This window comes from Lycorma delicatula, chromosome 1 (assembly GCF_047948215.1).
Source record: "Lycorma delicatula isolate Av1 chromosome 1, ASM4794821v1, whole genome shotgun sequence".
Classification (NCBI taxonomy): Eukaryota; Metazoa; Arthropoda; class Insecta; order Hemiptera; family Fulgoridae; genus Lycorma; species Lycorma delicatula.
The window spans coordinates 141,698,751-141,723,347 of record NC_134455.1 but is presented as its reverse complement, the minus strand read 5'-3'; the positions used below and the strand labels follow the sequence as shown (position 1 = coordinate 141,723,347).

Here is a 24,597-nt window from a genome sequence, read left to right as displayed (position 1 = left end):
AAAAAGCAAAAAACAGTCAAGCGGTATTATGCATATTGTTCAGAAATATTGAAACTACAAAGTATATTTTTTTCTTTGAGAGTCACTTTGCAAAATAAAAAAACAATCAATACATAAATAATTTTAAAAAAAGTGTGTATATTTTGATATTTTTTTACATATAAGGAAAAGAATAATACGTAAAAATACTGAAAATAGTAAACAGGATCTGTAAATAACATTTAGACATTTAACATGTGTGTATGTATGTATGTGTGTGTGTGTGTGTGTGTGTGTGTGTGTGTGTGTGTGTGTGTGTGTGTGTGTGTGTGTGTGTGTGTGTGTGTATGGGTGGATTTGTATGTGTGCGCGCGTGTAGAGAGAGAGAGAGAGTGAGTGTGAGAGGTAAAGAATATCTTTTAGGTATTCATCATACCAAAGGAAAGAAAGTTAAAACATTCTACACAGTAATTTCTTAATTAATTGAATTGTTGTTTAGGTCGTTGCTATTATTTGCACTTATCAACCTCATCTTAATTAACTAAATCGTTGTTTAGGTAGTTGCTATTAATTGCACTCATCAACAGGGTTTACAGTATCTAGAGCGATAATTGAAAGCTATTAGCTACTTTATTCTCTAAACTGTTTTATTTAGTAAAATGTCAACTGCTTTCTAGATCACTTAAAAACAATATTTTTAACATTATGAATTATAATACCATTTCATTATAAGTATTTTTTTTATAGTTTCAAGGCTTTTTTATATGTTGCAAGCTCATGATTTAAAATTAATATAATTTAACTAATTTATCGATGAATAATAAAATATTATTCACTGATAAATTAAAAATAACAAAATCAATAAAAATATAAAGATATACTTAAAAGATTCATTGTATAGTATTTAATTTGAGAATTTGTTCATATGTTTCTTAGCTTTATGAGATACTGAAATGAAGAATTAGTGTTGATTTTCTTGAATATACAGGTGTATTCAGTAATAAATATACATATAATGATATAAAAATAAAAAGCTTGTAGGTTGCCAGGAATTGACACTGATAATTATCAGATACTTCTCGCATAAATAAAAGTAATTTTAAGAGTTAAACAAGTAATGAAAATGACAAAATAGAAACTACGAAAACTGACAACGATTAGAAAGGAGTTAGTTATAAAAGAGTTAGCGCAGATATTGAATAATACAGAAGAGAATATTGCAAATGAATTTTGGGTGAATATTAAACGGTTTTTAAACAGCAGCAGAAAAACAGTTACCTTCATTAATAAAAAAAAAAAAGAAGCCGTGAATTCCCAGAGATATGACTGAAAAAAATGGAAGACCAAGGCAAATACCGGAACAATGAAGTACGATGAAAAAGGTAAGAGACATTACGGAAAATTTAATAACAGATTAAAAACGTAACGTAAACGGTGAGAACGGATTGCAAAATAAATGCTCAAATGAAGAAAGTTTACAAAGAAAAGGACATTATGAACTAATGCACAAAAAAGTAAAATTGTTAAAAGGGGTATGTGGAAGAAGTGAAACGTCATTAACGAAATTTCCATTAGTATTGGCAAATTGTTATACAAACAAAAGGTAGAAAGAATACACTTAGGAACTACCAATTTAATAGGAACTACCAATTTAACAGAAAGCCAAATGATCTTGCGTAGAAGGTCAGGTTGAAATGATAGATCGACGTCTACGTCGTTCTAGTTTTAGGATTGCTACTTCTAATTAGCAGTCCTAAAATTGGATGTTATATAAACATTAAAAAATTTGAAGAGTGATAAAGCTGTAGGAATAAGTGAGCTGCCAGAGGAAATGGTTAAATGTTTTAATGAAGAGGAGTTGTAATAGATGGTGAAAATGTGTATTATAATCTACAATAATGGTATGTTTCCAAAATGTTCTTATAAGGACCGGGATAACAATTCCCAGTCATTATAAAAGAACAGAAGAGAGAAGTAAGTGAAGGAAGAAGGAAAGAGAGGTAAGTGTTGCGAGGTGTATAGGATAAGTAAAGAAATAAGCGTATGTATTATAGAGATGGAACAAATTTATAACTGCGTCAAACGGAATAAACTATTGAAAATATTACGAAGCTTTTGTAGTAAATCAAAAAGATATAAGATAAATGATTGTAAATCAGATAAAAGTTATGAAATGTAGAAAGGTTTAGAGTGGTTTGGCCTAGAAAGAGGAGTAAGCATCTTGCCAATCACCGATCTTGTTTATTGTGTATGTCGAAGGTATGATAAAAAATTATCTGGAAGAAGATGAAGGAATCGTTAAGGAGGGAAAAAATTATTTATGTAAGGTTTATAGGTGATATTAGATTTGTTTTTTTAAGAGGAAGCACAGAATATTCAACTGATGATTTCAAAATTAGAAATATGATAGAAAACGGATTAAAAATAAACATTAGGGAAACTACTTTAAAGGATGGAAACAATAAGGCACTGAATGTTTAAATAAAAGAATTAAACAAGAAACAATACAAATACTTAGATATTACGTTAATTGAAAATCGCAACAGTGAATACAATATTGTAATTCCTAAGAAAACATTTAACACGAAAGAGGTATCTTGACTAAGATAGAGTTAAGACTTGAAAAAGGGCCACGTGAAGTCTTATCGTTGGAGTGTAATTCTGTGTGGATATGAAACTCGAACTTAAAGAAAAGGGAAAAAGAAAGGCTAGAGCCATTTGAAAGACGGGCACGGAAGAGATCGGAGAAGATTAAACAGACAGACATAGTAAAAAATTAAGAAAGAGCGAGAAGAGTAACGAAGATAGAAGTTTAATCGGAACATTTCAGAATAAGAAAGCTGTAACATGTCATGAGAGTAGAATCAGAATCGAATAAAACAATCTTAAAAGGATCAGTAGAAAGTGTAACAAAAGTGCTGCAAAAGCGTAAAATGTTGTAGACCTAAAACGAAATATGAGCTATTATGATATTAAAAGTTTATCTGAGAACAGAGGGAAATGGAGAAAGACGTGGTGCAAAAGAATTCACACCTCAGGGCTGATCATCGTATGGTGATGGCATGATATAACATTATTTACGTAAAGCACATAACAGTAATATTAATAAGTAGAAGAAATAGATAGATATTTTCTAGTAAAATAAACTTTCTTGAATACAATGAAAATTGTTATCTAAATGTGCTTTAACATATTTTATCGTCTTTTGAAAAGTTCTATTTATATATTCAAATGAAATTAGAATTGTTACATTGATATCTTTTCTAGTATGACCTATTTTCAATGAAAAATATTTTAATATACTTTTAGTGGTGATATTATCATTGTTATTATTTTATCATTAGATCGCTTCTTCAACAATTTAAGAAAGAATGTGTATATTACGGTAAAAGTGAACGACAGTTTTATTAATAACTTTTCAAAGTTTTAACTTATATTGTATAACGATGAACAACACAACATATAAATGGAAGATTATTATAAATAAAATAAAGGTTTATAAAAAGAAATCGTTTTAAGAAAATATTTTTGCTTTTTAAAAGAAAAAGATTACCTTCAACTAAACTATATTTTTATTTTAGAAAAGAATTTTTGTATTGTTTATAATATTTTAAAATAACTTTAAAAGTATAAAAGTATGTACTTTTTTCATACGAAACATCTTAATGTGCTTTTTAAAATTAAATTATCTTTATATTCATCTGAAGTACCATAGCGTTTTCTAAAGATAAATAAATTCATCTGACGATATGGTTACTTAAATAGCAATTTCAAGTTTATTTTTTAATTGTATTTTTATACTGTTTTATTTAAACAAAAAGTGTTTATTTTGATACGAACCTCACCAACGTTTGTAATTACTAATTTATACTTTTATTTTGAAATGTTGTGGAGATACTTTTTTTATAACATTAAATGATAAACAATACCGTATGTATACTCGAAGTGTACCTAAACTGAAACAGTTAAATGTGTTAACACTAATTTGATGTTTTATCGTGTAATAAGCTTTGCTTTTTATATTACTCTAGTAATGAGTAGCATTATCGCGTACGTTAACAAACAACTTCAGTTTAAAAAAATTGTTCAGGAAAAATAAACTTAAACACAACTAGGTTGTGTTATAAAATTAACGTACACTCAGAACAAAAGAAACGAACAGGAAAATGTAGCTACTATTTCTTATCGTAGATTCATTAATTTTTCTGAAATAATGTTTTAATTTTAGAAAAAGTATTTTATACCGTTTCAAATAGACATGCAGGTGGCGTAGGATTAACTTATATTTAAACTGAGCATAAAATGGTAAAATTTTCAATTCACCTTTTTTAAACTAATATTGATAAAGTAATAATACAGAATAACACTGATAAAGGAATAATGGAATTCTATTTCTTCCGATTTAAAGACGGAAATGTGTGTTTTGAAAATTCAGCTAAATATCTTGTTGTATAAATCAATTTCAACTCCAAATGTAAGCCTAAAATTCTATTTACAATAATTATCTCGTTTATTTACTCACCTTATTCGGCAAACAGAATAATTTTGAGAAAAGAAATTTCTAGTATTATTCAAAATTCTTAATTTACATATCAAACTACACATTGAACAAGCTAATAAAGTTATTAAAAATGTATAAGTACATGCAAAAAAAAAAACAGAGTGAAAACACTGAACAAAGTTTTAATCTTTGAGGACGTATAAGATTCCACTAAATTTACTTACCGGTATAACGTTACATCAAAGTGAAAGTAATCCTCACTAATTCTACCTCAAATATTTAAAATGATCAGGGTTTGTGAACCCGGATTGCGGCATGCATTACATCAAAAGGCTTTTGTTTGTCGTTCAACGAACTATAGTTAAAATTAAGGCTGATTATCTAAAAATGTAAACGACAACACTTCTTAGTTTTGAATAGTTAAAGTAGGCTTTATTTAGAATATAATAGAACTACTCCGACCTACTGTTACAAAGGTATACCTATTAGAGTATCGTTATATTACAATAATTACGCTGATGTATTTTCATAACTTTTCAAATACGTTATTGATATTATTAAATAATCTTACAGAAATACCATTTTTTATATATATTTACAAAGATTTATTAATATAAAAATTAAAGAGGAAAACTATCGGTAATATTTACTAACGATTAATCCCGATTGTATAAATAATTTAGTTTTTGCAGCAGTCCATAAGCACCACCAAAAGAACGTGATTACAGAAGAGGGTAGAAATAAACATATACAAAAACAAGTACATTAAAACAGTAAATTAAAGTTTAGAGTTCTATACATAAGCCGAAGGAAAGGAACACCTAAATTAAACTTGCAATACAAAGACGAGTCAAATAATAATAAAAGTATAATTTTTCGTAATTCTTTCACTATAAAAATAAATTAGCCGGTAGCCTACTCTATGACCAGTCTAAGAACTTCGACAACGAACTAAGAACTTCGCTAACGGTAATATAGTAATGTTATGTGTCGCCAGTGCTTTAATTCTAAACTACTATAACATCCTAATCCAATACACATTTCAATCAAAACACTTGCAGAAAATATTTGGTTTCGTTAAATGAAGAAACGATACAAATGCTACTTGATTATTCTTTTAATTATTTTTAAGTTTTGTTTCTTTTCAATAAAAAAAGTTTTATCAATGTTGTTTGTATATTTAACAATTTTTCAAACTCTGACTATATTTAGATTGAATGTTCTGTAACATTTTCTAAGTGTGACTATCAATATCTGGACATGATTGCAAATTTCCTCTAACCACTATCTACATTACTCATTAAATATATTATTTGTAATACGCGGAATTATATTTCAACCAACAGTCCAAATTTATGAACACCTACATTATTTATTTTATTTTGTATTTCGATAAAGATTAATAATAGATACTACAAACGGGGATGGGAGTATAAATTTAAAAATATATTCATTTATAAACCGAATTTTTTTAACAATTTTACAATACAAAGAATTGTTATCAGAAAAAAAGGCCGAAATTATCTGAAACGTTATACCAATTAAAATAAAGTCTATAAAAGCCAATATTTTTTCGATGTATCTACGTATGTATACGGGTACCTATATTTTAAGGCTGTTACGACGAGTATTATGCAACCTTTTGAACTAAGAATTTACATTTAAAAGAGAACGTAAAAATTGTCTTTTACGTAAAATATAAAAGAAAGCTTTTTTTTATTTTGATGAGTTTTTAATAAAATAATATATAATACAACTAGAAATAATCTCATTTTTATTAAATCGGTTTCCTTACACAGTATTTTTTACAAAATTATCACATTTCAATGTCATCTTTTTTCTTTTTTTAATAATAGAAAAATTATAGTAGGAAACTTCTTCAGTAAATCAGTAATTGCAATTACTTTAGATTACATAATAAAATATGAAAGTATCATTTAATTTTGAGGAAAAGTGAAATCAATATACGCCGAAAAATCGTCACTTCAAAATCCAAGAAATTTTTTGAACTATTTTATTAATGGTTTTTAAATAATCTATAATTAGACAGTTATAAGACACATAATATGCTTGAATTTAACTTTGAAATGCATATTTGAACAACTTTAAAAAAATCTACGAACACGAATAAAATTAAATGCAAAAGATAAACGAAAAATATAAAAAAGATAAAAATATTAAACTGATAATAATTTTGTAGGTCTGAAATGGTTTTTAAATCAGACAGACTGCATTATAAACAATTCCCTATTACGCTTAAGACCTGTACAGCACATTCAAATTACTGCATCTATTCACAGAACAGTATCAGGAAGGTAAGTTAAGTACTAAATAAAGTTACGTAATCTATAATTAACTTACCAAGTATAGGCAATACCGTGCGATGGATTTGGCCGGTGGTTCAGTGGACGTAGGGAAACTAATTTATTTGGTGTTAGTGGACGCATCGGAGGGTGAGAAACGCTTGGTCGATCGCTTGATGGAATCAGCTCGGTTGGTGCTGGGTGAGAATGCCAATGCCTGTTTTTTTTTTGGGCCTCACAGGAGGGTGGGGCTTCTTTTGTGTAGAGTGACTGAGAATGTGGCTCGGAGGCGCTCTTGTAACCTCCGGGCGCACGCAGATATGTCATCACTGGGTACCACAGTGGGTAGGGTCTCGGTGAAGAAACCGACAGGGACCTCAACCGCGAAAGTGGTGGTGAAGGTGGCAGGCCGCACATATGCGGATCTCCTTCCCACTGTAAAGGATTCCGTGTCGCCGGGCGAAGCAGGTATACTCTAGGCGCGTTGAGATCAGGGAGAGGACCTTTACATCAGAGTTACGGACACTGGAGATGTTGCTGAGCAGCTACGCCGGCAAATTTTGGACGAGGGGGAGGACACGACAGTTACAGCCGGTAGGGACGTTCGACGTGTTCACTTGCTCATAAAGGACGTAGACGCCATTTCCTCTGAGGTGGATTTAGTGCGTGATATCCGCAAGATGGCTGGAGACTCAGTGACGATAGATGTTCACTCTCAGATTTGGGGATGCAAAAGTGGCGACGGTGGCTGTTCCGCCTCTGCTCGCGGACAAATTGCTGAAGGACAGCTGTATCTGTATTAGGTGGTTGTCTTGCCGGGTTTCAAGGAGGTCACCTGAGGAGCGTTGCTTTAGATGTTGGGGAATTGGACACCGAGCTGGCTTCTGCGGCGGTCCAGATAGGCGAGAACATTGCTTCAACTGTGGAATTGCCAGGCATCTACGTAAGAATTACCCAACGGAGGCCAAATGTACCTTTATAATTCTCGGGGACATTCTCTCGGGGAACGCGGCTGCAGAAGCAAGACCAAATAACGAGGTGCTTTACCTGTGTTTTGGGGACGACCTGGGTTGGATAGCCCCGTCCAGGAGGGGTGGGCCGCTTAGGAGTCCCGTTGCCGGTGATTGGACAGGGACTCCCTTAGTGTTCCGATCGAACTTCGATAAGGGGGCAAAGTAAGACCGTTGGCCCGATGGGGGTTCCTCATTTGAGGCGTGGCGTCAAGACCGGAGTCCCAGTGGGGGGATCTCTATGAGATCATTCTGTTTATTTAAAAGTGGGTAATGATAATTTGAAATTCGTTCTCGATAAAATTAAATACGGCAATGGGTAGGTTACATGCGGCGATCTTAAAATAATATCGATGCTTCTAGGACAGCAAGTTTACACAAGTTTCCTTGTTTTTTGTGCAAATGAGATAGCAGAGACGGAGGAAATCACTGGATAAGAAAAAATTGGTCTAAAAGAACTTCATTAGAACCTGGAACCAAAAATGTGCTCAGAGAAGCTCTCATAGATCCGAATAAAGTTCTTCTTCCACCTCTGTATATCAAGTTAGGCTTGATGAAGCAATTTGTCAAAGCCTTACCAAAAGAAGATAAATGTTTTAAATACATCTGTGACAAATTTCCAGTCTTATCAACCGCCAAACTAAAAGAGGATGTCTTTACTAGTCCTGACATTAGAAAACTTCTCAAAGAAGATAATTTTAAGAAACAAATGGAAGTTGCAGAAAAAGAAGCCTGAGGAGCCTTTAAAGACGTAGTAACCAAATTTCTGAGCAAAAAAAAGGTCCGAACTTCAAATCAGTCGTTGAGAACATGCTGCAGAAGTACAAAAATTTAGTCTGTTCCATGAGTTTGAAGGTTTACTTCCTAAATTCACATGTGGACTATTTTCCTGAAAATGTGGGTGCCGTTAGCGAATAGATGGGTGACAGATTTCATCATGACATGAAAGAAATGGGAAGGAGGTATCAAGGAAATTGGAATACTACGATGATGGCAGACTATTGCTGGATGTTACACCAAGATGAACCCTATAGAAAGAAAAGCACGAAGAGAATATAAGCCGTCCAAAGAAACTTCAATATATAATAATATATTGAGAATAAAATTATAAGTATTTTATATACCTCGTCATTAAGGGTTGGTGAAGAGTTGGACTGGTTTTCAAAGGCATGACGTACCTCATAAAAATTAATTAAATAAATAAAAATAAGTTAATTTAAAAATGAACTATAATAGAAATTAGGCTATTAAAAATTACAAATTTTATGGCAATTTTCATTAGAAATTAAGGGTTCAATGACCCTCCTCCGTCCTCCTCTTCAGACCACTCAACTGTTTAGCAATAAAAATGCATAGTATAACCCAAAAGGTGAATATATTATATTAATTTATTATAAAAAAAAAGTTTTACATCTTTTTTATTGTATCACATTTTCTCAATTTTTTAACTTTTTAAACATTTTGAAATTTTCGATTCGCCAAAAATCCTGACGTGATGGAAAACAATTGAAAGTTATTTTCGAATTCAGCGTTAAAAAATGCATAAATATGAAATGATCAAAAACTGAAAAAGTTGTTCAATTCCTTCTAACTTGTTCAACTCAATTTTCTTTTGTTAACAAACTTCAGACGTTCAGACAAAGAATAGAATTTGTTGAAAAAAGAAACAAAACTGAATGAAATACAAAAATTGCCATCAATCTACCCATAGTAGACTGTTATCAGTCAATCTTAAGAGAAATCAGAGTTAAGGAATGTATATATAAGTAGAAAAATAATTCATCCTTTATCTGTTATTTTTCTTCATCAACCTTAAAATTTTAAAAGGGGAAAAATATCTAAAATTTTTCTTATTTGTTAAACTATTCAACAAATGCCATTGCTGATTTAATATGATGCATTCAAATATTGAGTTATAAATTCGATAAATATGATAATATTTAGTCTTAATTCGTTATTTAATGATAATAAATAATAATATAATTTCTAAGGTTTTGTTATTACTAACTACTATGAAAACTTGTTTCAGGTCGTTCGAATGTTCATAATCGTAGTAACAATATTCTCTTTGTGTTGGTTACCATATCACGGGTATTTCATATACGCTTATCATTACAAGAAAGTTACGGAAAGCATGTATGTACAAACTGTATACCTGGCTTTCTACTGGCTGGCTATGTCACACGCTATGGTTAACCCGCTGATATATTTTTGGATGAATAACAGGTAAGTTTAAACTATTATAAACGAAAAAAATTGCAGGTTGATTTTCTTCGTTCAAATTTATTAAAGGTTATTAATATTTCTCTGTATGATGTATAAAATTTAAGACCGTCTTACATACCAAATTTCAAAATGAGGGGCTTACAAAATTTCATTATACTTTATGATAAAAAATTCTAAAATTTGAATCATTAATTTTTAGATAAAAAATAATCCCATCATTAAGACAAAAATGAGAAAAAAGTGTTATAATAATAGTTGTGATCAGGTTTTTAAAACGTAGTGTAAAAATTGTTATTCATTGAGTTTGAAATATTGGAACATACATAACATTGCAGATTTTTTAAATATACAAGTAAATATTTGAAATTTTAATTTTTATCTATATGCTCACCAAATATTTGTACATACATACCTACTATTATATTTTTAAAATTAAAAAAATCTTATCTTAATAAATCCAAAAAACAGGATGACAGACAGAAAAACGGCTCGACAGACATACAAACGCAAGCATAGTAGGAATATACAGTGAACGGAAATTTGTTTTTGACTGACAGAAAGATAAGGATTCACTTTTAATGTTTAATGAAATTTTTTGAGATGATAGAACTATTTGTCAGAAATTAAGTATGTTGTACAAATGAATGAAAAAAGGGACTTTGTGACGATATAAAATGTTGATATAGTCTTCATTTAACATTCAGATTTTTATAAATTAACTCCGTTTGTACAAAACTCAAAAGTATATCTTCTCATTATAATCGCGTTATATAAATTTGATTTTGCATTTCATGCGTTATACTTTTCAATGCTATCGACCAAACGTTACATATAGAAAACATGAACGAAACCACTTATCACTTACGTAAAATTTAGTGATTAAATAAATCATTTTGGACTATTGTCAAAACGATCGGACTTCTGTAAAGAAGAACAAAACTAGGTCACTGTAGATGACAAATTGATTATCATTTAAAAACCGTAAATATCACCAAATTTAAATAACCAATGTAAATACAAGGGAAATTTAGTTAGTCGTCAATACGTTGCTATGTCGTGCGAATGTAACTAATGAGATGTTTATATTACATGCAATTAATTACCAATACTAAACGTGGGTTTGCATGTTAAACCCCACGCAAACATACGCCCAATCAACTGCTACTTATAATGTTTAAATACTAAATAACCAAATTAAATTGGAAAAAAATAAATTGTATTTTATTATTTTACTCGGAGTACTTAGAGGATTTTCAAAGATTTTACTAAGATTTAGTACTCATTAGTATTGATTATTGGCTAAAAAAGCCTTACTTTATTTATCTTCAATCAATTCCGATCTCTTACATCTCAAATAGGTTTATACATATGTGTCAGGAATTCTGTCTTTATTCGTTTCTGTAGTTTTCCCTGAGGCTTTAGTTTAACAATACGAAAAACGTGAAAATACTTACACAAAGTCTTCAAGATGTAACCAGACTCAATTCTGACCAGAAACCACTGGATAATTAATCTGAATCTTTGTTAATGAGCGGTTATACTTTGGATCTGAACTGTTTGAAATCTCAGCACAGTACTAATTTATCTTTTTTTAATAAAATGTTCGCAATCTATTTGTTTATTTATTTTCTTCTTTTTCTTTTTACTTTCTTGTACGAAGTAAAGGAAGCAATGCAAATAAATTAATGAAATATTTGGCTCTTACAAGGAAAACGCACATCAGTTCAAATCAGATTTCATCTTCTTTTTTTAACTTTTTTTTTAATTTCAAAATATTGATTTATTAATAATTATTATCCTCTGATTGTAAAAAAATTTTACGACAAATAAAAATTCAATAATAACAATAAAAAAAAAAATGAAAAATATCAGAAGTTATTAATGAAATAAAGGTTTAGGTACTTTTCATTTTTTCTAAATGTGTATATGTAATCTAATATGCGTACAAAGAAGACATATGGTGTCCACATCAGATTGCTTTATTATTACATAGTGTTACACAGGATTGAAACGATACATTATTTAGTTATCATCAGAAACCGTTAATTAGTTATTTATTGATTAACGGTTCATTTAACTAATTTAATTGATTGTTAATTAATATAATTAATTTATAAGTCGAAATTCATATTTTTTTCGTACAAAACGTATCCGGTTTGTCAGAACAAATCATTTATAAAATATTAAAATCTATGTATAGTATTATAAAACATGTCCTGATATATTTATAATCAACTCCCAACAAAAAATACTGAGATAAATTGTTGAAATTGATATTTGTTGATAACGTGTTGTATACACGTTCGTTCTTTTTACGGTGTAAGTGCACATTAAAAAAAGGATTTTTTTAATTCCGCGTTTAACGAGTTAAAGTGGAATAACGATGAATTTTACTACATTTTTTTTTTTAATGTCTGCATAACAAATGAAGATATGTACTCTATTTTGATGCGTGTAATATTCATGTAAATATCTAAAAACCAATTTCTAGATTTTTTGAAATTTGACCTTGAAATGGGCGAAGAAAGTAAACATTTTGAAGAATGATTGCAAATTTTCTCAATTTCCAACTATACTAAATGGGATTTTCGATTTGATTTTGCAAATATTCTTTAGATAAATATCTTAAAAACAATTTCTGGATTTTGTGGAATTCTATTTTTTAAGGGATGCAACGGTGAACGGCGCGGCAGCTCAACCAACACAGACACTGTGCCACTCTTACTATGTGCGACGCTACTGCTGGAATCTTACAAGTCCTGGTACCCCACAAATGTTGAGAGAGGGTTGTTAAAATTTAATAAAAACGATTATTAAAATTTTCCAATGAAGCTCGTTTTAAATTAAATTTAAATTATTTAAAATTAAATAAAAAATTAGTTTTACGTTTAACATGTTTTCCTAAAATTCTCTATGTGTATATCACGAAACGGCTACTTCTTCAAATTTCCGACAATAATTTAACGAAAGAAATTTATATCGAATTACTGTTTATCATTTATGTTCGATTATTGTTTAAGTTATTCTATTTTTTACCCGACCTTGCTCTCTGTTATTCCTAGTTACACTCAAAATTAAAGACTAAAAGTTGAAAAATTCAGACGTCACCTATATCCAACATAGTATGACATAAGGAACTCGAGACTATACTGATGTAATAGTACTTTGCCTCTGAAGTAAACTATCTAAACCACCACACGAGGAAAGTACTTTGAAAGCAATAATAGTCGCCGGTGTACGGTTTTGAATTTATATATTTTAAAATTCAATTTTTACATAAATTGATGTAATATGTTTTATTACATGTAGTATGTAATATATATTTTTCTCATACACTGCACCTTTAAACCAAAAGACAATGAACTTAGATACGGATAAGCTAAAAAATAATACAAGTCCGTTAAATGTAACGCAATCATAAAAAACTCAATACTGGTCCACCGAAACATAATAACTATCATTCACCTTCTTACTTTACAAATCTGTTTGGAACGGATTTGGCGTAGGTAGAGAATATTGGATGAGACGTAAGTAAGAGAGGCAAACAAAGAGGCAGCTGAAATAAGATTACTAAAAACAGAATTGATTTCAAAAAATGCACATCATCGATGAAAAGGAGGTTCTCTGGATGTACAAGACAGAAAATATAAGTTAGAAATATAGGAAAGATTGAATTTAATTTTTGTAAAGAATACATCATAGTCGAGCCAATCAAACTTTAACTTTTTTCCAGAAAAATAACGTCATGGAAAACCTAAAAGGAAGTGATCCTTACATCAGACAGAAATAAATAGCCTTCGAAATACGTGAAGATACGTTGAATAGTCAAAAAAATAACCTTAATTTATCCTAAAGCATACTATGTTCTACATAAAATAAAATTAATTATATTATAATTTATTAACAAACAAGTTAATATTACCTTCATATTCATATAACATTAAGTACATCTTTCACCAGTATAACAGTTACATTGTGTTTCAGCCACGCGATACGAGAATGTTCAACCATTATCTTTACTTTTATGAAAAGTAAAGAAATATTACTTGTTTATAAAGAAATTAATGCACTACATTTTTATTAGCATATTCTAAAAAAAAAAAGAATTGTACACATCTCACCTAATTAGTGTTTTCTGACAAATTAGGATACACAATGCGAACATGATTCCGTAAAACATTATTTTGAGGATTTACAATTTTTCACAGGTAACTGGTACCATTAATTCAGTTCCCTAAATAGTCAAATATAAGAGGTAAAGAATTTATTTATTAAATAAATAAATTAAATTTTTCAAATACAAATGTTAGTTATGCTAGGTAGTGCTGGAAAAAATAGGACCAGGAAAGATTACCGGCATACGCAGTCTACAAACATAAAGATGGTCTTGATAAGATCTACAAAATATTCCAGTTTCCAGGATGTAATATTGCAGTGGAACGACAGGAAATATGGACTGATATCTTATATTACGCCTTGTATAAAATTATGTGTATGAATTACAATAAAGGCTAAGAAATATTAATTTAAAAAAAAAAACTTAAATAAAACTTAATACCAGAAATTTCTTATGGGTAGGCATAATCTAGAAAGCATCAAATTCATGAAAAAGTTAGAATCTTTTTAAATGTTATCCTTACTGTTAAGTTAATTTAAATTACAAACCTGGGAAAGTTAAATTAAATAAAAAACAATAAGTGAATATTGTATTTAACAAATTTTAAAAAATTGAACACTTGATTAACATTCATCCTTTTCTAAAGAAATTCATCTTCATCGTCAGGAAAAGTAAAACCAGCCGGTTAATCTAACGTGTTGGTAGTTAAATGAGGTAGGTTACTTGACTGTAACCATCTCTCGTGTGGAAAGGATGTAAGTTTTATTGGGAGGTAATTTATCTTTATAAATTTTGATAGTGCAACTTAAATATTTATAAAACTAAAACTCTTACTCCTCTAAAGTTACTGTACCCTATTTGATACATACAATATTTTACAGAGAATATGTTTCATTGTCTTCTTATTTTCTTGGTTTAAATATAATATTTAACCCTTCCACTCTTACAAAACCGTACATTGATCAACGATGAGACATTTTAATACCTACTAGATCACAAAAAAACTGTTATCTTCAACCAATGTTTTTGTTTAATTTTTTCTGGTACTTTTTATACAACTTGCAGGAAACCATTGACGTAAATAAAACTTTAATTAAACGATAATATCCAAAATGAAGCGCGATACTGATTTACGCAATATTTCGAAGTACATTTTCTTACATAATATTCCTTTAAAGATAGAAAGTAGAAGAATACAATGGGAAAGAAAGGTTTATATAAAGTTTCAGTAGCGTAGCCTGTCACATCATCATTCCTGTGAGACAGATACTTGAAATTGAAAGCTGTAAAAATAAAGGGAATACGGGCTATAATTTATCGGATACCAGAGAGAATTTAAGTCTATTTAAACATTGATTTACATAAAAAAAATAAAAATAGAAAATGTAAAGGAACGATGATAATCTTTTAATGAAGATTTTTTAATAAAGAATATCCGGTATAAACATTAATAATTAGAATTAATTTCGTCAACTCAGGATGTGGTAATTAGATTGTATAAAATTCTGAAAAAAAGAGAAGAGAGATTAATGGAATATATTCTTTGGTAATTTTTGGTTTTATTAATTTTTATAATTTAAAATAATAATTTAATAATAAAAAAATAATAATTTAAAAAATAATTTATAAATGATTTAGGAAGTATTTAAATCATCATCTAAATTAGAGGAATCATTGGAAATGATCCTTCTAGGAAAAAACTGAAATTTAAAAAATGTGTAATATAAGAGATGAGTAACGGAAAATTTAAGATTAATATTATTTAAACAGAATAAAGGGTAACAAAGGACGGAACAGCTGAACAAAACTACTCTAATGATGTCATTACTTATTATTATTATTATTTGTTGATTTTTAATTATGAATTTAAAATATTGAATTTTTCTGATGGGCGTAATTAATATTCTACGTAAATTTGAAATAATATTTTTCGTTTCTACACTTGATGAGATTTTAATTACATAAAGAAAATAAAATCTAATTAATTAGCCACATATTATAAGAAAAGTAAGTTCAAGTTTAATGTCAACATAAAACAAAAGAAAACCTTAATAGGGAAGCCATTTTAATAATAATGGCAGCCATATATCTGAGAAGTTTAAGTTGAATAATGAAAGTTCTTTCAGTAAAACTTTTGTAAGAACGTCGTCATTATAATATTTTAATTTCATTTATTTTTGTTATAAAACTCGAAAAATGTTTTAAGAATTTTGTAATTTCAAATAAAAGGTTTTTAATAAGTTACACTTTTACATCCCAGTCTTAATAAAAAGGAAAAAAGGTACACGGAACAGTTTACAGCGTGTTAAGGCCCATTATCTAGAAGCTTAGTTAGAACTCTTCTAACCTAATAATACCCTCACCTATTATATTTCTATTATATTATATCTAATAATACCCTCAGCTATTATGGAAACCCTACATAAAACTCTGTATTGTACTAGCCAAGAGTTCTGGGGTAGGACGGACAGTTTCTTACCCCGTAGAATAATTTAATAAACACACTGTTTATTTACTCTTTATCCACGTAAAAATGTATTCTACAAATACGTACATATTTTCTCCAATCATAACTTTTTACTAATTATATCCAAATAAAAGTGTCACTTCCATTCACTTTGACACGAAAGTAAATTATTTTGTAAAATAAATACTAATTTACAAAATTTTCTACTAAGAAACATTTCTGTTACTCTTTTAATATTTCTACGAGTATAAAAAGACACTTAGTTAAAATATTGTACAGATTTATTCAACTCTAATTTGTTAAGAATTTCTGACGAAAATAAAATGGAAGGAAAAAATTCTTAAAATTGTTGAATGTATGTAATGTATTTTTTTTTTTTAATCTTCGAAAAAATGCTAAACTCAAGCATTAGCATACCTTTAAACTTCTGTTGTTCTATATAAAGTCCATTTTCTATAAACTCCTGTAGCGTATATATTGAAGATCTGATGAACAGGGTAACTGATGCATGACAATCCCTTGATCTGCTTGTGACCGGGAAAGAATTTCAATACAGAATATACAACTAGTGCCTAAAGGTAAGTCGCTTCTTCCATTTTGAGTTCCTATTCTCCTAATCATATTATCATCAAACTAATAAAAATTTTCAATATTTTTTAACGTTATTTTTAAAAAATTAATAAAAATGTTTTCAATTTCAGAAAAGAGAAGTAATTTTTTATTTTTACCTGATTTATTTATTGTTAGTAAAAATCTACGTTTCGAAAATTACTAAATAAATACCCTTAGTTAGTAGGGCTGGGAATAAGCTAATATCTTGAAAAATATAAAGATATCTATGGACAGTTATCACCACAGATTTTTTTTGCTTACATCGAAATGATGTATCATATGACTGTAGTGTCATTTAAAACATAAAATTTAATCCATTGTCGTGTAAAGATGATGGCTAAAATTTTAGAATACGTTAAAAAATACTATTTATGCACAAAATAGATATAACATTGGTCAAGATTTTCTAAAGTAACAATTATAGAAAAAAATAGATAGGGAACTTACTTTACATACGCTGTTTATAAACCGGATGGCTGAAAAGTAAATTATACCCCCCTCTAGCTTTTTTATAATTGAGATAACTAGATACGGTTTGCGTCATTCTTCCTTGTATTCAGGGGCTACTTCAATAAATATATTTTTTATTTTTATTTTTGAGCTTCCTACCATCCAACAATCAAAAATAGTGAGATGTACGGTCATTGAAGTAATCTCTTAGTACACGGTAGAACGCTGCAAACCGCATCCAGTTATCTCAATTATAAAAAAAATTAGAGCGGGTGTAATTTACTTTTCAGTGCCCAGTATACACGTATATTTGTGTGTGTGTGTGTGTGTGTGTGTGTGTGTGTGTGTGCGCGCGCGCGCGCGCGCGGAGGTAGATATACTTGACAGATGAATAAAGTTGATAAATGAAAGTTAAGAAATGACAAATTTAATTTTTAGTCCAGAGGAATAAATGTATTACAAGAGTAAAAATACAATGATAAATGGATTCAAGGATTATTTTAATTTATATAAGTGAATAATAAGTAAAGTTACCACAAGAATATTTATTCACAAACCATATACAGAGAGAAAATAAAAGAACACAAATAAAAGGAGGTTTTGTTGATAATTATCTTATATAGTCTTTACTCACTGCTTTGCTACAGTAAATTAATTACTCTTTTGTTCAGTTCATTACTTGTATAATAACGTTCTATTATTCAGTCTACCGTTCCCTTCTATATGTAGCGATCTGGCTGACTAATTGATATAACGAGTTCTACTATTACAATCACTTTTTTTTAATTAAGAAGGCTGAGAACAATTTTTACTACTGCTTGTAATAATTAAACGTGATGAAACAATTTGTTGCAAGAAATTAAATCAAAATAATATTATTTCATCAGATAAAATCTTGATAAATTTTTATGATAATGTAAAATTGATCAATGAAGGAATTGATCAATGAAGAAAAATTTAATAAATGAAGGAAGATGTTTCCCGTTTTATACTTATACGATCATCCATTCCGACTTATTCCAGTTTTTTCAACTCGATATTTTAATTTTTATATGGTATTCAATTTCCCTGACAATAACTAATTTTTGTATAAATAAAGCTTTGTAGTAACGTAGTGTCCCATCATATGAGATCATAAATTACCTTCGAATTTCTAAGATAATTTTTAGGTATTGTTGCTGTACTTCCCAGTCAACTCCCAAAAAATATTAAAAACATTTAATATTAACAAGCACGCCAACAAGACAATTAAAAAATAATCACTCCCTCTTTTTACCACTCTATCTTTTACTTCGAATTAAGACTAGTAAGATTCTCATAGCGGTTTTTACTTTCTTGTGCGAAGTAAAGGAAGTATTGTGATCACGAAAAATTTCGGTTTTCAGATTTCAACAGAATATCCATTTTGACCATCCCTGAATTCATTTTGACTAGATTCGGCATGACGTCTGTACGTACGTACTTACGTATCTCGCATAACTCAATAACGATTAGGCGTAGGATATTGAAATTTTGGATTAGGACTCTTGCAACATCTAGTTCACCTCTCCTTTTAATTAATCGACTGAACCAAAAGCATCCAAAAAAGCTAAAAATTCCCAAAAATATAGATATTGGACGTTTTCTTAACTGCTGTAATAAGCCCTCATTGAGAGCTTTTCAACGATACATCATAAGTGATATTTATTTTCATTGATTCCAGAGTTATAGGCAAATAAAATTTTAATTAATGAAATATTTGGATCTTATAATGGAAGGCATATCGGTTTGAATCATACTTCATCTCCTTTTTTTTAATCGTTTTTTTATTTAAATATATTGGTTTATTAATAATTATTAACCCATGATTGTAAAAGAAAGTTTACAATAAATAATAATTCAATAATAACAATAAAAAAAGAAAATAATAGGAAGTTATTAGTGAAATAAAATTTTGTGGACTTCTAAAAATGTGTATATAAATTTAATAAGCATTATTGCATATGTGTATATGTAATAAATTTGGTGTAACATCTGACTATTTAATATTAATTGAAAATTATAATTTAGGATCGTACTATTTTTGGATTTTCTAGTTTAATTTCTATTTAACTTTATTTAATTATTCTGGAATTTCTGTTTAATTTTATCTACATTAAAACTAACTTCAGAGGGTCTGAAAAATAGACCCTCACAAGAACAACATATACACTGAGGCATAAATGCCCGATCTTTAATAAATTGCAAAACATTCTTATCTTTTAGTTGATTACTTTTCTGATATTGTCGGACAATATTCTCCCTAAGTCGGAGTTGATCATCATTTCGTTTATTTGTTTTTTGTTGCCAATCATTTAATCGCTCTTTGGTTTGATATAATTCTTCTGATCTTAATTTGTGTACATGTTCTTCAAATTTTCTCAATGTTTTCAAATTTTCTCAATTTATATATTCATCATCCTCTCTTAATCTTTTTATTATTTCTTTGGTTTTGACGTTTTCTTCCTCTTTATATTTATCATCTTTTCTTAATATTTTTATCCTTTCTTTGTTTGCAACATTTTCTTCCTTTTTATTCTTTCTTTGGTTTTAACATTGTCTTCCTCTTTATATTTATCATCTTCTCTTAATTTTTTTTATTCTTCCCTTGTTCTTTACATTTTCTTCCTCTTTATATTCGTCTACTTGTCGTTATTTTGAAATATATTTGATGTTATCTTATTTTTCCTTTATGGTTGTTTCGTTTTCATTTTTGATTATTCACCAAATAATCCAATAATAAAAACTTTATTTAAACTTATTTTATACCATAAGGTGGAAATTAACATTTGTAAACAGTATACAGGAATTTACTAAACGGCGTGAACCAAAGAATCATGTAACCGATTGTTACTTTTGTTTGAAAATAATTTGGTCTATTGCACAAATATTGATGAGCTTATGTTGCACTTAGAACAACTTCATAAACCTGAGGACTTTTCATAGATTAGTCCAAGTATAGTTTAAAAGTGGTTTTACTACACAATGGTAACAAATATCCTTCGATACCAATCGCTTATGGTATTAATTTGAAAGAGACATAGGATGTGATGAAAGACGTTCTTGAAAAAATAAGTTATAAAAAACATAGCTGGAACATATGGTGATTTGAAAGTTAAAGCTATTTTGTTAAGCATGCAGTCAGGTTATACTAAGTACATGTTTTTTCTTTGCGAGTGGGACAGCCGAGCTAGAGATAAACATTATGTTACTAAAGAGTGTAAGAAACGAGAGAACTTAACTCCAGATGGGAAAAATATTATTCACGTGCCCTTTTTGAACCCAAAAAAAGTATTTTTAGCTTCTCTCCATATCAAGCTAGAACTAATCAAAAATTTTGTAACAACAATGAAGAAGGATAGTCCCGGATTTTTGTACATCAGGCAGAAATTTCCGAATGTAAGTGAAGGAAAAATTAAAGGAATATTTGTTGGTCCGCAAATAAGAAAGTTGGTCAAAGATGATGTATTTAGCTCGATGTTAAATAATGTAGAAAGTGCAGCTTGGGATTACTTTAAAGACGTTTACAAACATTTTCTCGCCAAACAAAAATTCGACAATTAACACGATATTGTTAATCAACTTCTTACTTCATACAGAGCTATGGGATGTAATATGTCTTTGAAAACACATATCCTCCATTCACATCTGGATTTTTTCCCAGATAACTTCGGAGACGTAAGTGACGAAGCCATTTCGGTGATGGAAAGCCGTTAAAAAGGAAATGGAATACTAACATGCTAGCCGATTACTGTTGGACATTAATTCGGGATATGTCTGAGGCTATTTATAAAAGAAAAGCAACAGCGAAATAATTCTAACAGATACGGCCATGCAAAATTATAAATTTTACAAATTTTAACTATATTTTCTCTTTTTTTTTTTTGAAGCGTAATTTATTTAAAACAAAGGGTGATAGAAAAAGTGTATTTACAGATTTGTCATTTACGAAAAAAACAATTCAAGAAATGGTATCACACTTAGAGAAACATTAAAAACTTTTTTTGGCTATTAGTGATAATCAGAAAACATTTAACAAAGTATTAGATCGGTCCTCAGAAAGTTTCTTATGGATTGAAGAAACAAACAGATCCAAGATCCTTTCAAAGAGGTCATTCAAACCAGTCCATGCACCATGACTAACACTGCATGTAGTAGTACGAATTAGAAAGTTTAATTTATATATTTTAATCATTTCTGATTGAAGATTCGATACAATAATCTCAAACATTTATCTCTGTATAGAACTTAAGGTATAAAAGTAACATTTTCTCATTTAACGTGCATTAAATTATCTACATTTTTTAAAAGTCATTTTGAGTTTGAATTAATGTGCCTAATGACCCGTAGAATTTTTAAATCACTACTTGTCGTTTTGATATAATTCTAAATTGTATTCGGTAGCTGCAAAACCCTCAGCCAGTTATTTTAATTATTATAACATAAAGTTCTATCTTTTATAGATGCGCTATTATACAAAGTGATATTAATAATGATATCAGAAAATTGTAACCTTGGACATTCCGCAAAGCAATAACCCTTAAATCCTTCGGATTCATTTTAGGCAAATCAATCTACAACAAATCCCGATCTCCTATCGATAAAATAACTCTTAGCGTAGAGATTATGTATATGAAACAACACAGATATATTCTAAGAAAAAAAATATATCGAATTCTAAAAATTCCCTACCAATCTTCAACTTTTTAATCCACAGATGTAAAAACATGTTCAGTTCTTGAAATAACTGTTGAAAATAATTTAAATGCGTATAATAAGAATTACACTCAATTAAATAAGTTAAAGAATTGAATATGTATAGGTAATAGAAAAGAAAGGTATTAGTCCTAACCGATATTAGTATTTAAAAATGGCATTTTTAAGTAGATCAAAAGTATAATACACCAAATACGTTTATGCTACTTAAGTATTAAAAATATTTCACTAATCTTTAGTCATGCTTCCATCACTATAGATAGAAGTAGGTGAACAAAGGCAATGATGAGAAAATTCCATCAAACTAATTTCCCTTAAACGTTATTTTGCCACTCGGCAAATAAATTGTTTTCTTGGAAGGAAAGTAAGCTCACGGCCTTTCCATAAATTGTTAATTTACGTCAGAATTAAAGTTAATTGTGAGTGAAAGAACTGGTTTTTACACCGGAACTTAAGTTTCTTAATTATCAGAAGTAGGCGGTAAAAGATTTTTATAAAGTTATTTTTTATTCTCTTAAATAACAGATTGATTAAGAAAAAATTAAATTTTCCTTTAATTTGAGTCAATAATAACATTTGCCGTATCGTCAATAATTTTTATAACATCATTTTATTTTTAGTTAACTGTTATTGGACATTTTCAAAAAGCTTTCAATTCTAAGAAAAACTGCCTCTTTATTGAAGCAAAAACTCCTAGATATTAATAGTATTTAATATATATATATATATATATTATATTTATTTCTTTTACTAATGGCAACAATTTAGTGCATTCGGTTTGACTAGACAGCAATCATTCAAGATTACGATTTTCATAGGTGATATCTGTCTATTTATCTATACGAGTAACTATTTATAATCTCTATAGTTATTCTATAATTAAATTTCTGTACGAATCACACGAACTTCTGATCGCAGTAGCATATCAGAAAGCAACAATTCGGATAAAAAATTCGATTGAATATTTAAACATAATTATTTTATATGCCGTCTTAATAATATAATAATAAAATAAGTAAAACCCAGAGAGAAGGAAGATAAAAATGTTAGAAATAAGATTTGGCAGTAGGGAGAGTCGAGGAAATCAGAGTGACGACCGAAATTTCCAAGGAAAGGTAGCAGAGTACGTGAAAAAGAGCTGTTGGACAAGCGATAAAGCCCAGATTACGTAGGAATTTAGAAGAATTAAAGATGAAAACATTGATTTTTGTGTGACAAATGAGAAGGCGAAAATAAAGAAGAAAAAACAAGTAAAATTACAGGTAAAAAAATATTTTTTTTGTTTATTGCCGTTATTTTAAAACATTTTGCGCTCACTACATATATCATAAAACTAATTAAACTTTAAAATGAAATTAAACTATTACATTAATTGATTTATTATGCGGAACACATTAAATATAGTACAAAACTGTCAAGTAAACCGAAAAGTTTTATTTTTTCCTAGGCGATTAATAAAAGGGAAATAATTATAACTGTAAAGTTTTTAAACCATAAAGTTTTAAAAAGTTCCTTGCAAGAAATAAAAAACTGTTAAAGAATTTATAATTTTTTTTTAAACGAAACTTTAACTAAAGTTTACGAACTAATATTATTCTTTACAAAACAAAAGTTTCAATTACTTATTTAGCTTCACAGAAAATTATTTAAACTAAATACATTATACATGTTTGGTAAAAATATGCATTAAAAACATTATGTAGATTATATATTTAAGTTCGTTTTAAAAAATTTATAGATAATTCGAAATACCTGGAAGTTCTGAAGAATCTCGATTTTGCTGTGACTTTGTTACGAGGTGATAGTGATTTTTTTTTGATTATCAAGTAAATTTTTTTTTTGTTAATTGTATTAGTTTACTCAATAAGTTCTAGGTTGCGATTGGTTTCATTGTAAGTCAAAATATTTAGTAGAGTTGGATTGTGAAGTTTGGGTGTGTTTTTTTTTAATACTGGAAGACATGTTTCCTTTTTTAAGTGTAAACTTGTTTATTTAATTAATTACTGCCTGAATGACCATCTCATCATAAAAGATATCACAAAAGTTGTGCCGTTGTATTAGATGTTTTTAGAAAAAAAGAAAGTGAGACGGTATATATACAAAACAAAATGGGAGCTGCAAAAAAATTCTATATTCGCACCAGCACAAATTAATTTAAAAGAATATATTTTTGAAACGCTATATTGAAACAAGAAAAC

General features: G+C 28.9%; 1 protein-coding gene across 1 annotated transcript in view; it reads left to right on the top strand.

Moving 5' to 3' along the window:
• Nucleotides 1–24,597, top strand: part of LOC142318196 (tachykinin-like peptides receptor 86C) — a 734,981-nt gene that overhangs the window by 699,378 nt on the left and 11,006 nt on the right. Inside the window, exon 7 of the mRNA XM_075354749.1 lies at nt 9,823–10,019. Coding sequence (XP_075210864.1) covers nt 9,823–10,019 — 197 coding nt within the window. The remainder of the gene's footprint in view (nt 1–9,822; nt 10,020–24,597) is intronic.